The sequence below is a fragment of the Ovis canadensis genome, chromosome 2 (genome assembly GCF_042477335.2).
Source record: "Ovis canadensis isolate MfBH-ARS-UI-01 breed Bighorn chromosome 2, ARS-UI_OviCan_v2, whole genome shotgun sequence".
In the NCBI taxonomy this organism is placed as follows: Eukaryota; Metazoa; Chordata; class Mammalia; order Artiodactyla; family Bovidae; genus Ovis; species Ovis canadensis.
The window spans coordinates 86728-101504 of record NC_091246.1 but is presented as its reverse complement, the minus strand read 5'-3'; the positions used below and the strand labels follow the sequence as shown (position 1 = coordinate 101504).

Below are 14777 nucleotides of genomic sequence, written 5' to 3'. Positions count from 1 at the left end.
ACAGGGTAACTCTAGTTGTAATTCTTTTCCACGGAGGTCTCATCATTGTATACCAAGAGTGCACAGGGTCCCGGTGGCTCCGAAGCGTCACCCGCACGGGCTGCTTTCTGCCTGCCCTTTCTTTCTTGATAGTCGCCTTCCTAATGGGCATGAAGTGGTATATCTTTGTAGTTCAGATTTACGCTTTCCTAATGATAACTGATACTGAACATCTTTTCATATGCTTATTGACAATTTGTGTAATCTTTTCTGGAGAACTGTCTAAATTTATGGTCCGCTTTTGAGTTGGGTTTTTGTGTTGCTGAGTTTTAGGAGTTTTCTATATATTCTGGTTATTGATTCCGTGTCAGATACACGACTGGCCAGCATTCTCTCCCCTTCTGTGGGGCCACGTTAGTCTGTGAACAGTGATTTTGATGCACACATTTTAAAACATTTTTATGAATTCCAATTTGTTTTTGTTGTTGTTGCCTCTGCCTTTGGTGTCGTATCCAAGAATCGCTGCCAATTTCAATGTTATAAAGTTTGGTCCTATGTCTTCTTCGACGATTTGTACTGTGTTAGGTCTTATGTTTAGGTTCTTGATCCAATTTGATGTAATTTTTTTTATATGGAGTTAGGTAAGAGTCCAGCTGCATTCCTTTGCATGAGGATAGCCAGTTTATCTAGCACCATTTGTTGCAAAGACTATCCCTTCCTTATTCATCTTGGCACTCCCTATAAAAATTCATTCAACCATATATCTGAGGGTTTAAGAGTCTATTGTATTCCACTGGTCTTTAATCTGTCTTTATGTTAACATCTGACATTTTGATTTATTTTGGCAGTAAGTTATAAAACCAGGAGTGTTTTTTTTTTTTTTTCTCTTTGGGGCTCCTAGATGTTTTAGATGAATTTTAGGATAGGGTTTTTTTTTTCCTATTTCTGCAAAAATATCATTAGGATTTACATAGGGATTAGATTTAATTTATAGATCATTTGGGGTTGTATTGGGTTTTTAACAAGATTAAGTCTTCCAAACTATTAACATGAGATGCAGCTCAATTTCTGTCCTCTTTAATTTCTTTTAGTGGTGTTTTGTAGTTTTCATCATATAAGTCTTTTACCTCCTGGTTTAATTCCTAGGTATTTTGCTCATTACTTGGAGACCATAGTAAATGCTCCTGTTTTGCAGTTTCTTCTCAGATCGGTCAGTTAGTGCAGACAAGGGCAGCTGATTTCTGTGTGGTAACCTGCATCCTCCTACTTTCCTGAATATTTTTCTAACAGTTATTTTTTTTTTCCTGGAATCTTCAGCATTTGCTACATATAAGATCACATCATCTGGAAACAGAGGAGATTTTACTCCTTCCCTTCTAATCTGAGTGGTTTTGTGTCTTTTTCTCGCCATGTTACTCTGGCTGGACTCAGTACTGCGCGGGACAGAAGCGGCGAAGGCAGGCGCCCTTCCCTGTGTCTAATCTTAGAGAAAAAGCTTTCAGTCTCTTGCTGTTGGGCTTAATGTTCACTCTAGCTTTCTCACAGATGACTTTTATTACATTGAAGTAATTTCCTTCTATTCTTGGTTTGTTGCATGTTTTTATCTCGAAAGTATCTTGAATTTTGTCAAGTGCTTTTTTTTGAATCAAATGTAATGACCGTGTATGTTTTTCTTTCTCTTCATTCTGTTGATATTATATTGTTTTATTTTCATACACTGAACCACCCTTGCATTCCAGAAATAAATCCCACTTGTAGATAATCCTTTCAATATGCTGCTGAATTATGCTTGTTAGTATTTTGTTAAACAATTTTGCATTAATGTTCATAAGGGATATTAATATGTAGATTTCTTATTTTATCTTTGTGTGATTTTGGTATGGGGTAAAGGTGAAGGTGAAGTCACTCAGTCATGTCCGACTCTTTGCGACCCCGTGGACTGTATGTAAGGCTTCTCCGTCCATGGGATTCTCCAGGCAAGAATACTGGAGTGGATTGCCATTTCCTTCTCCAGGGGATCTTCCTGACCCAGGGATTGAACCCGGGTCTCCCACATTGCAGGAAGGCGCTTTAACCTCTGAGCCACCAGGGAAGTGGGGTAATGCAGGCCTTATGGGACGAGTTAGCACCTGTTCCCTCCTCTTCACTTTAGGGACGGCGGAGCCTGGTGGACTGCCCTCTGTGGGGTCACACAGAGTCGGACACGACTGAAGCGACTTAGCAGCAGCAGCAGCAGAATTGGTTAGCTCTTCTTTAAAAGTCTGTCACTCAGTAATCAGGTACAAGGTTTTTCTCTGATGGGAGGCATCTGATATCTCATTCAATCTCCTACTAGCTATAGGTCTATGTGGATTTTCTATTTCTTCATGGTTTAGTCTCTGTAGGTTTCATGATATTTAGCTCTTTACTCAAGGCTGCCACTATATTTGTCCTATTTTTAAAATTGCACATATGTCCTGATCATTTTACACTCCATCCATATCCATGGTCGCGTGATGCTCCATCCCATGGGCATGTCATCCACTATCTAACTTTCTTTCTTTTGTTGAATGTAGGTTGATTTCAACTGCTTGTGTGCAGTGAATATCTTCATACTGTGAACATCTCTCTTCTTGGTTCCACAGGACATATTCTCTGGAGGAGAGTTTCTGGATCATGGGGTCTGTAAGCATTATTCCTGCTCTGATCATGTATTTGGAGATGATGCCAGGGATAAATGAGGCTCAAAGTCTAAGCTACCAGCTGAGCCGTGAGAAAAATTTATGGAGAAAATTTTCTTGTCAGTATCTTAATATCTATGTCTTAAATACAACTTTATAGTAGTTTTATGCAATACTCATATGTGAATTCACTAACCTTATTTAAAATGTGATAATCCACTAATCATAACCACCATAATTAAAACATTTATTTACTGAAAAGTTGGTCTGTGTTGTAAAGCAATTGTCTTCCAAATAAAAAAAATTAAAAAAAAGAAAATTTGATCTGTACCAGACAGTGCTAAGCCCTTTATATGCACAATCTCATTAATAACTGTCCCAGCAGGTGGAAGTAATGTGGTCTAGTTCACAGGGTAGCAGCCTGACCCTAACAAGAGACACTGAGAAGTCCGACCAGGCAGCCCCTCCAGAAGCCGGGCCAGAGACCGCATTCGGTGCTCACTAAAAAGCAGTGAATGCTCTAAGCTCTACAAATGAAGATTTTTACAAACAACAGAGCAAAGGCCCTGAGAGCTTTGTTTTCTGTCCAATGGAGTAGAGCTAGTAAACGGTGGACCCGCTCAGACAAAGTCCGGATACCCTATGCTTAGGAGTTCTCTCTCTCTGAACTGCCAGTGTGAGCACAGAAAGGAGGCATTCGGGGCTAAGCAATTAGAAAGGCGCGTTTTCTCTGCCTGAAATAGACAAGGCAGCCTGAGCAAAAGCCGGGCTTTGGGCTCCCACCAGGCCCTCCCACCACCAGCGTGCTGTCTGTCCATCCCTGGAGCTAGCAGAGGCTCCGTCTCTCTCTCTCTCTCTCTCTCTCTCTGCCAGCTTCAGGACCACAGGCATTTTTTCACGTTAGTGTGGCATTTTCTGGTGACACTAACTGGGTAGCCTGGTTCTCAGGAGACCTGGTTTCTTGCATTTCTATCACTGACTATAGGATATAACCTCAGAGAAACTCCAGGTCTGAAGACCCACTTGGCACCTGCTGGGATTCTGGGTGGTTGGTGGTCAGTGGGTGCAGTTTGCCAAACCTGTTTGAAATCATTGAGCTTCTGCCCCTGCTCACTCACCACCAGTCCCGTTGTGCCCATTGGCATTTCTGTTAACAAACAAACAAAAAACAAGAGCAGCCGGCCCGGACCTAAGGCAACCTCCTGTCTGCCCCCAGGTGTTGCGGTGTTGCCCCGCACCAGGCGCACTCAACCACCGCCTCAAAAGGTCAGCGTATTATGGAGTTGGCTTTCACAGGAGATAACGTGGACGTATCACTGTCTGGCAGATACTGTTAGTCCTTCGTCCAACTTTTGAAAGAATGGAATTTTGGCAACGTTTTCCCTTAGACTTTTTCAGCATTCCTAGACTGATTCACTCCCCTGGTGAACCCGTGGTTTCCGTGTTACACTGATTACGGTGAAGACAGCAGTCTTCTGGGAATGTGTTCAGGGTTTTCCCGAATCCCTGAGCCTTGCCTCCGCAGTCGCTGCTCTCTCGCGAGCCCCGGCACCAGACGGTCCAGTCTGGTCGGGCCACCGGCAGGCCGTCTGGCTGAGCCTGGACCCAGTCCCGGTTCCTGGTTCCCTTCTGCCGGACACACAGCCTGACCTGTCCTGCGGCGCGTCCTAGCCTTTCCTTTCCTACCGTGTAGGAGGGGTGCCCTGCAAGAGCGCTCCAGGAAATCAAAGCCACTTTTCAAACATCCCGAGGTCACTTTAAGAATTCAAAGGGCAGGAGACACCTGCCGGGGGCGGGGGGTGGCGCCGGGGCCGCTCTGCCCTCCCCGCTCCGGAAGTGCCGGCTTCGGAGGGGGGCGCGCCCCGCGGCCGGGAAGGGGCGCTGGGCCCGCGGGCCCGCACCGGCGCGGCCCCTCCCCGCCCCTCTGCCCTGCGCGCGCGCGGGGCTCGGCCCTGACCCCGGAGCGGGGCCGCGCGAAGCCCCGGCGGGACCCGGAACGGGCTGGCGGGCCCGGCGCGAGAGAGGGCGGGCCGGGAGGGGCGGGCCCGGCGGGCGGTGCGCCGGTCCGAGCGGACTCTGCCCCCGCCCCGGGCGGCCGGGCCCCGGGGCGCCGCTGCTCACACGGAACCGACTCCGGAGCTGGTCCGCGGACGACCGCGCGCAGCCCGAGAGCGTCTCCGCGGCGGGCCGGGCCTGGAGGATGCGCGCTCTGGACGCGCCCGTGAGCGCGCGGCTCTGGTCTCGAGACTCCGGGACCCCCGCGGCCCCGGACGCGGCTGGGCCGGCTCGCAGGAGCGCGGTGGAGAGGCTGGCGGCCGACCGCGCCAAGTACGTGCGCGGCCCGCCCGGGGCCGGCCCAGGCCCGGCTGGCGGGGGCAGCAGCCCCGAGGCGACCGGAGGGCAGGCGTGCGTCCCGGGGCCCGGGGTGCGCAGGGCTATAGCGCGGAAGCCGCTGAGGCCGGACTCGCTGGTCATCTACCGTCAGAAGTGCGAGTTCGCCCGCGCGTCGGGAGCCGACAGCCCCAGGGCAAGCCTGGTGAAGAAGCTCTTCCAGGGGCCGAGCAAGGACAAGACGCCCGAGCCTCCCGGCGCTGCCCGGGTGGGAGCGGAGTCGGGGGTCAGGGCCCAGGGGGCCGCCCGGGCCGAGCCTGGCCCCTCCACGCCCCCCGCGCCCGCCGGGTCCGTCGGGACGCCCCCCGGGGTCTCGGCTGCGCCCCGCGGCGCGGAGCTGCTGGGGGCGAGGCGCCGGGGGCTGCAGCGCTCGCAGTCGGACCTCAGCTCGCGCTACTCCGCGTCCTTGGCCGAATCGGACACTTTCTTCCGGTACTGCGGCCTGGAGCCCGACGTGGTGGAGGCGCTCGGGCGGGAGAACTTCTCGGCCGAGTCGGACCGCGGCGCCCTCAAGGTCCGCAGCGTGAGCGTGGCCACCTCCGGCAGCGGCTTCTCCCGGCGCAGCGGGTCCGACGAGGGGCTGCAGGAGGAGGAGCTGGCGGAGCAGGTGCCCAGCGCCACCTCGGTGGTCGAGAGGAACGCGCGCATCATCAAGTGGCTGTACACCTGCAAGAAGGCCGCGCAGGCGCCCGGCCAGGGGCCGCAGGGCCCCGCGTGACGGGCACAGGGGACCCCGGCCAGGTGCGCGTCCGCGGGCCCGGGGGGGCTGTCTGTGAGGCGCGCCTGTGAGGTCCTGGGGAGGGACCGAGCTGGGGGACCCTGCCTTCCAAAGCAACTCGGGGCGGGAGAGAGCCGCAGGGGCGCCTGCGTCGGAGGGCTGCCAGACCCGGCCCGGGGGCCTGTGCCGGCTCTCCTGAGCGTGCGGCTGCTGGCTGCCGGGAAAGGCAACTCTGTACACCAAGTGCTTCCCAGTTGGCTTATTACTGTAAAAAGAGGAGAAATTGGCGTTCTAAACGTTCCATCAGAAAGTGCTTTTACACCTCTGCTGTTTCCCTGCGTTGAAATAGCCTGAGGGCTCTGCGTGGGTCCAGAGCTTTGATGCCAGCTGACCAGTCAGGTCCGCGGGGGCCCTGGGGGGACTGCGATCTCCCCTCCCTAGAAAGGAAGGCTGTGCGCTTCCTGGAGGCCTTCACCGAGCCGAGAGGGAGCAGGACTTCTCTACAGGATCTTCGCAGCCGTTTGACACTCACTTAAGCTAAAAGATTTTTGCCTAAATTTTGTTCAAATTGTTTCGAGACCTTTCTAAGGAGATGCGTTGGGGCAGCTTTGTGCCCAAGAAAGAGCTTCAGTTTTTTGAATTGAGGGAGGGACTAGATCCTAACTAATGTACTAGAGGTCTGCTTGGCAGTGATTCTGTGTTTTCTTTGCCTCTGATGATAGCAGGGGAGGTGTGTTTCTTCCCCTTGGAGTCAGTATCTCAAGCCTGATCTCAGGAAGTTTTTTCCTCAAGGAACTAAGGAATGTTTATTTTCACTGTCTCCTCTGTGGAGAGGGTGTTTCTGGGGTAGTGAAGGGAGAAGGGAAGATACCTTTTCAGGGTTCTCTTTGAGAACCAAGATTTGAAGCACTACAGCATCTTGTTTTCTCTGACCCTGCACTGACGACTTGCTGTAAGAGTTTGTAAAGTTAATGTGATAGAAGTATTTTGTCTGCCCTTGAGATAAACTAATCTGAGACATGGTGTCAGTCTTCAGCATGGTGGGGGAGTCTGCCCTCAGATGTGTTTGCAGCTCACCTGTGTTTGAGGCCTGAAAAATGCCTAACTTCCCCAAGTGGCCATGGTCTTAATACAGATGTGACAGTTCATAAAAAGAGAAGGATTCAGTGTTCTTTTGAATTCAGAAGGGTCATGACTTACAGACTCCCTTGTAGTTTATTGAGGATTATTGCATTTCCCCTAACCTGAGTCCCCACAGAATGTATAAAGGCAATCGATTTAAACTAAAAGCGGTAGATTGACTCCCACTTTTCACCAGTTGTCTTGGGGCCTGAGGTGAGTGACTGCTGGCCAGGGTTAGGGTTGGCCATGAACACCTTGATACGGTGGAGGGAGGCTGACTGTCCCAGAGGGTCATGGTGTAGCTGATGGAGCTCTCAGTGGGGAGCTGGGAGGCTGTATTCTGTTAGGAATCACTCCCCCGCTTTTAGCTTAGGCTCCCATCGTCCATAAAATGAACGTGGAGAGCAGAGGGTTTCCAGCCTCTACCCTTTTAATTCCATATAGTCTGAAATGTGTTTGTCTGTGTTTCATGACTGTAACCTAGAAAAGGAGATGACAACAACAACAACAAACTGTTGTCTATTGTGACGTGACCTTCACGGCGAAGGGAAGTAGTTGAGGCCAGAGGAAAGTGGCACGGGGTCAGGGGGCTGCCCAGGATGACTCTGCGGGAGAGCGGAGGTGCAGGGGGCTGCCCAGGATGGCTCTGCAGGAGAGCGGAGGTGCAGGGGACTGCCCAGGATGACTCTGCGGGAGAGCGGAGGTGCACTCACTCACCAGCCGCCTCCCTCTTCACAGTGCTGCTTTTTTGAGTGGGGGACCGCATCACCTGTCTTCTGAGCTGTTTCATGTTACTGTCCAGAGAAGAGAGATGGTTGTTACACAGAACCTGCCCAGTTTGCTGTGTGTCATTGGCAAGCACCAGCTCTGTAAAGATTTTCTCTACAAATTTACTCTCATAGACCCCAAACAGCTCAACCCAAGAGACCTAAGGGCTTGCTGCTTGGAGAATTGTGAGGAAGAAATGCATGTCCTTTCTCCAACTTATGGCAGGCCTCCCATTTTAATGAATTGAAGGACAGGAAGGTGATTAAACACCAGTAGACAGTGAATTTTCATGAATTTTACACTGGGCAATAGAATACTAGAATTACCAGTCATGGGTTCCAGTGGAATGTCCTCATTCTCCAAATGAGGACAATGTCTGTCCTGACCACAGTCCCCTCGATTCACCACCTTCAGACATGACATCCTCTCTGAAAAAGAGTCAGGACAGGCTCCAGACCCTTCACCTTCGCTGGTGAGGGTCTTCTGGCAGCCTGAACAAAATGCAGCTAACCTTTCGTCACAGGATGACTTGCCTGAGAGTTCCCTAACTTCTGGGAGCCGTGGAAACAAAGCTACAGCTGTGATTTTTCTCCTGTTTATTGTGACATTTGTGCTGGAATCCATACAGATTTGTTTTAGGATTTCATGAAAATTTCAGAAAATTTGAGATGACCGAAGATGTCTTTTCTAGGTGAAAAAGAAAATGTATTTTATGTGAAGGGTTTTGTCTCGGTAGATAGAGGTACTATAAAGTAAAATAAAAATATTCCATCCAGAATTAAATAAGAAGTGCATAAATTTATTACCCCATGGATTAAAGTATTTACTTTTCGAAAGTGAGACCATCAGAGCTAGAGAATGGCTCACAGAAGCTGCATGCGATTCCACTGGGCTCCATGACGGACAGTTACACGTGGGTAATTTTGGTTTCATATTTCCCAGTGTAAAATTCATGAAAACCACTCCTGTGTCTACTGGTGTTTCATCATCTTCCTGGCCTTCAATTCATTAAAATGGGAGGCTTACCAAAATTTAGGTTTCTGGTTTTCTATCTTGTGCATAGAATATATGTTACTGATTTTAATATCGTTAGAATGGCAGCTTGTCCTTTGAATTTTTTAGGGATAAATATTGTTCAATTTTAAAGCAAAAATATCAGGCATTCCCCAGCTCTTTTCACATTTCTCTTTGATAATGTTGGGTAACTGGAAGCTGGGAGGTGGAACTGTCTCAGCATCTGCACAGATACCATGGGGCATGGTGCAGACAAACGGGGACGCCCCTGCCTTCCCGCTTCTGTCTTCTCCAGCTTGGAAGCTCGTACTCACCAAGTAGGAGTGCGTTTTAGGTGAACGCAGTGACTTGAGCTGTAATAAGGCTGCCTCCATCTTCAGGCCAGCCCCTGAGTCTTTCAGCGAGGACTGTGTTTGAAAGGGCAGAACCTGTTTGCCTTTTAAATTCTGTTTGTGCCGCTTGCTCTGTGTTCTGCTTCGCTGTCCAGCTCTGTGCTAGTGAGCACTGGCCTTACTGATCAACATTCAGAGAAATTTTTCTTTACTGCCTCAGGAGAAAGCCTACAGGGAAATGGATACAGAGCAACAAGATGATAGCTATGTTTGCTACTTATTTCTTTTCAAATTTTTAAATGCACAAAGGAGATGTGTGCGGCACAGAAAGTATCATAAAACAAAAGACTGCAGGGACCAAACTTTGTAATTCAATGCTTGGCTTTGTAACTGTTGCCTAGACTGGTGTTGATTGACAGCTTTTTCCTTACTCCTCAGGAAGCAAGCCTTCTGGATGACGGGGACTCCTTGCAGTATGTCTGGATGGCTGGGACCCCAGGCCCATCTTCACTGCCCGGTTTTGTCTCGAGTACCCAAGTATCCATGTAATTGCTCTTTTCCCAGGAGTGAAACACACCACTGAAGAAGCTTGTCGTTTCAGAAGGTTTGAAAGGCTGTGGAGAAGGTGGGAACACAGAACTTGGAAATTAGCTGAGTTTTAACTGTTAAGACACAGCTGAAGCTCTGGAAAATATTTTCTTGTGTTAGGTGGATCTGTTTTTGCTTCCAGAGGGCAGCAGAAGAAGGAAAAGCTGCTTGGGAATATTTTCAAGGGCATCTTTTTGAGTGGCTTGCTGACAAATAGGTACCATGATACATTTTAATGATAATTAATTTTGAAAAGAAAACAGGCAAAGAGCATGAAATTCAAACACAAATGCCGTGGTGTTTGCTGCTGTCAGCCGTACTGGACAGCTTGGCACTGTTTAAATCAGAGTTCTGTGATCACGAGAAGACGTATTCTACACAAATACTGTGGCTGACAAAGAGCGGACTCGCGCTCACACTTGCACACTCGCACGTAGACCTCCCTGTCTCAGCACAGTGGGTTCCCAGCCGTGCAGTTGGCCGTCTTGCGAGTGAGAGCTGCGGGGTCCCTGTGAGTGCCACTCCTGTTGGGCTGTGGACATGCAGTGGTAACAGGAAAAGATGAAGAGCTGAAGTGCTGCTAGGAAACCTTTTTGTGTACCTGGACCGTTTCTTGAGAGTTGGCAGAACACTGAAGCGTCCTTCCTCCAAACCTGTGTCAGTGGCCCTCTTCTGCGGCACCGTGTCGGATACGCCTCCTTGGCTCTCTTGTCCCCAACTTCCGAAAAGGATAAAAAAGACCTCTGTTAGGCAGAACATGGACTCATGACATGTGAAATGCCCTACATTTTGGTCTAATTCGCACCCTCATCCATCATGCAGTCATTCCAAATTTGGCAGCAGTTCACTCTGTCTGAATAGGATGTTTGAAACAAGGGCCCCTTGGGCAGCTGGGAGACTGTCGGGTTGGAGTGTGACTGGTAAGGAGTTACTCTGACCCTAAGCCTGTCCTGGCTCATGACACTCAGAGTAAATAAATTTCAAGTTCAGAACCTTCGGAGAGAAATTTGTGTATCCATGAAAACAACCCAAAGACAATCCCAGTCAAAGCTTACATGTTTCATCAAGATATATCTAAGAATATAATTATTAGAACAGGGGGGAAGAGAAATAGGTTTCTCAAAAGTAAAATATTTGATAAGCCAAGTTTGACATATTCAGGCACCGGTTTAATACTGCATTCTATCTTTGTAGCTTCTGCTGTGAGAACAGGGCCTAGAGTTAAGCGTTTCCACATGAGCGTTGGTCTCAGACAGTGTCCCGACATCTCGCGTGGTTTTGGTTTTACCAGTGTGACTTCAGCCGTGCTGCCCTGGGCTCTCGCTCTGTCTGCTGTTTAAGTGACTTCCATCTGACTCAGTGGCATGCTCGGGACTCTGCTGCGCTCAGTACTGTAGGGACTTGCTTGTCAGTAAGTCACGGCTGTGCATATGGGGAGGGTGCCTCTTCAGTGTAGACTCTATAAAGACAAAGATGCCCTGCTCTGAGAAAATTTTCCCTGTTTTTTTTTAAATGCTGCTATTTTGCTATTTATTATCTGCTGGATTGTACTTAATTTAAAAGAAAATGTCAAAGATGAGAATTTTCTCTAAAGGATCTTTTTGTATTTGGAGTTTCCCTATTTGCAGATTCCATTAATTTTTTATGTGAATGCTTTAAGTGAAATTGTTATGTGCCTTTCTACTGTCAGAATAGGATAAAGTGTATCCTAGGTCAGATTTATCTGAGATGAAAATGATGTGGACTCTGCCGCTCACGTGGGCTTGCCTGGTGGCCCAGTAGTAAAGAATTGGCCTGCAGTGCCGGAGATGCAGGAGATGCGGGTCCAACCCCTGGGTCCTGGAGATCCCTTGGAGGAAGGCATGGCAACCCACTCCAGTACTCTTGCTTAGAGGATCCCATGAGCAGAGAAGCCTGGCAGGCTGCAGTCCATAGGGTCGCGTGGAATCGGACGCGACTGAAGTGACTGAGCAGCAGAAACAGCTGCCAACCACCCGAGTGACAGGTGAGAAGCAGGAGAGCAAGTTGGTCACTGTTTAAGAGCTCTGAGGTCTTCCAGAAGCATTTGTGTGTGAGTGACAGTGACTCTAGGAAGTGAATGTCAGGGTGTGTGTGAGGCAGGAACAGGGTGTCCCCAGACCCCAGCAGGATCAGGTTAACACTCCCTCTTGTGTGTCTGGATTCAGGCCTCAGCTCAGGGCCTGAGTGTGTGGCTGGAGGTGGGAAGTCCTTTCCTAACTCAGAATTAACCCAAATTGCGAAGTGACTGAGCAAATCAGACTTTGTAGCTCAGTCTGAATAAAAAAGTTTATAGTTGGTTTCACAAAGAAGAACAGTACTTATTGCTGCAAAATAGTTTCATTTGTTCAGGAAAGAATAGCATATTAGGTAACAGGATTAAGTACAATGGAAAGGAAAAGTGACTGAAAAATTATTGATAAAACCTGGAAAATAGCTTGACAGTATCTAGTTCTTTAATATATGGATACAGATTACCAGTGCCTCAGACTTAAAGGTAGTTATGTGACTGAAAGGTAGTTATATAACTGAAGTTTCCTTGTTATGCATATAGTTTTTAAACTGCTGGTCACTGATGCTGGAGTAAAAAGCAGGCTTTATCAAGCGTTGGCCTTTTCAGAGGGTTAAAGGGCGGTGCTAGTTATTGCTGGCGATACCATGAAATGTCAGGCCCAGACGACTGCAGTGGCACTCTAGACGTCCCTTTTTTACACACTACTTGCAACGTGAGTGCAATATTGTATATTCTGTATCAGAGAAATAAACTATTTTTTTCCTTTTTAATATAGCTTTGTGAATTTGTACAATATGAAAAAATTGAAGCAAGGCTATGGTTATTATAATTACTCGTATCTTTTGCTTTCTCCGTCCTAAATATTACAGCAGGTTATCAGCCAAAATGAAGAGTGCATTCTAAAACCTGAACTAGGAGAATCCCGTGGCATCTGAAGTCTCCAGTTCTCCCCGGAGCTGGAATATAATAAAATCAGTTTGGATATTTAGCACATTGCTTTCCTTTGTTTCATCAGTCTTCTGCTGATTTTTTTCCTGCATGGCTTATTAATGTTATTGTTGTAAAATGAGTTCAAAGGTGAAATGAGAGCATAGTTTGTAACCTTTCCTGTTAGTTAGCTCATTGGTGAAGGCAGACTCCATGCCCATCCGCTTCGCTGTCTGTATCTGCCCAAACGGGAGACGTGGGCCTGAGCCACGGTCTCTTCACCACTGTTCTCACCAAGCCAGGCTGGCTGTCCTTTCAGTCCTACGGTGGCTTACACACAACTCCACAGAAGCAACCGGAGACCCTTAGGGGGAACCTTAAGGGTTCTTAAGGAGAATAAACGGTTCACCTTGTCTTTCCATGGAGATAATGGACAAACCCTCAGGGGCTGGAGCAGCTGTAACTTCAGAAACAGTCCAGACACTGTGCTATCTGGCTTCCATTGCAGAATCCAGCAGCAGCTGTCATTTTCTTCCTTCAGGTAGACGTGATTTCTTACTCTTTTGGTTCTCTTTGTGAAAAACAAAGTGATGCCCAGTGGTTAAGTGTTTAAACTTTGCTTGTGTTTCCAGTGGTGAAGTAAATCATTGAATGTTCCAGGTTGGAAATATCAAACGAGAAGGGAATTAAGTTCTCAACCAGGAGCTTACACCTCTGGTTGTGGAAGTAGGAGGGAGCAGCTCATGGGGAGAAAATACGGAAACATCAGGAAATGTGCTCCTGCTCAGAGTATTTTCCTGACTGTCTGCTACAACGCCTCAGCTGCACAGTGGTCATCTTTGTGTTATCTCCTTGAAAACTGTCATTAAAACTGAAATGCTTTCTGAAGGTGAGAATGTATTAAACCATTGATAACTATTCATCTTTAACTCAAAACAGAATAGTAATAGTTTTAGAAAGTGAGAACCCAAGCGGCAGAAGCAGATCCGGAAAGGCAAGCGTGAGGGACGCTCAGTTTTGATCTTAAGTAAGACTCTTTATTTCCAGTGCCAGATTGGAAATTACCAGTAAACCCACACCCTGCTGCTGAAGCTCTCATGCTTCTGGGCAGTAGCAGCTGTGACCAAGGACAGCCCACTGACGATGACAGGGTCACAGATGCTCCCTTCGGTTCAGTTCACTCGCTCAGTCGTGTCCGACTCTTTACGACCCCATGGACTGCAGCATGCCAGCCCTCCATGTCCATTACCAACTCCCAGAGTTTACCCAAACTCATGTCCATTGAGTCGGTGATGCCATCCAACCATCTCATCCTGCCCTCAATCTTTCCCAGCATCAGGGTCTTTTCAAATGAGTCAGCTCTTCACATGAGGTGGCCAAAGTATTGGAGTTTCAGCTCCAACATCAGTCCCTCCAATAAACACCCAGGACTGATCTCCTCTAGGATGGACTGGTTGGATCTCCTTGCAGTCCAAGGGACTCTCAAGAGTCTTCTCCAACACCACAGTTCAAAAGCATCAATTCTTCGGCGCTCAGCCTTCTTCACAGTCCAACTCTCACATCCATACATGACCACAGGAAAAACCATAGCCTTGACTAGGCGGACCTTAGTCGGCAAAGTAATGTCTCTGCTTTTTAATATGTTGTCTAGGTTGGTCATAACTTTCCTTCCAAGGAGTAAGCATCTTTTAATTTCATGGCTGCAGTCACCATCTGCAGTGATTTTGGAGCCCCCCAAAATAAAGTCAGCCACTGTTTCCACTGTTCCCCCATCTATTTGCCATGAAGTGATGGGACCGGATGCCATGATCTTAGTTTTCTGAATGTTGAGCTTTAAGCCAACTTTTTCACTCTCCTCTTTCACTTTCATCAAGAGGCTCTTTAGCTCTTCTTCACTTTCTGCCGTACTTATTGAGGGGGCCACATACTGTGCAGTGGGGCTCCCCAGGCTCCTTGCCATCATAAGCTTACATTCTAAGAGGGCTAGACATCTAGTGAGGGAGCACAGGCAGCTTGGTGTTAGGGATGGGAGACATGAAACAAGGAAGGAGGGGGCGGGAGTGGAGGGGAGTGAGGCTGTAGAATCAGAAGTGAAGGCAGTAAATAGAATCAGAAGGCTGATTCATGAATTTCTCTATGACCCCTTTGGTTTATGGTTTCTATTTGTTGGCCAGTCTGTCTGAACCATAAATGAAATCCAAAGTCAAGTCAAAAAAAAAGTCAAGCTATGGGAAATAAAACATGCA

At 48.2% G+C, this 14777-nt stretch overlaps 1 protein-coding gene and 1 long non-coding RNA gene across 2 annotated transcripts; one reads left to right on the top strand and one right to left on the bottom strand.

Annotated features, from left to right (window-relative positions):
• The first annotated feature begins 4514 nt into the window (after window positions 1-4514).
• On the top strand, window positions 4515-12374 carry FAM110C (family with sequence similarity 110 member C). The gene is made up of 2 exons (XM_069573794.1): window positions 4515-5771; window positions 9423-12374. Exon 1 carries the CDS (start codon window positions 4840-4842, stop codon window positions 5746-5748), a length of 909 nt encoding a protein of 302 aa, XP_069429895.1. The 5' UTR covers window positions 4515-4839; the 3' UTR covers window positions 5749-5771; window positions 9423-12374.
• LOC138432498 (uncharacterized) lies at window positions 8220-9429 on the bottom strand. The gene is made up of 2 exons (XR_011253870.1): window positions 8506-9429; window positions 8220-8325 (listed from the first exon to the last, which is right to left on the bottom strand). It is a non-coding gene; the product is annotated as an uncharacterized lncRNA (long non-coding RNA).
• Window positions 12375-14777: the final 2403 nt, after the last annotated feature.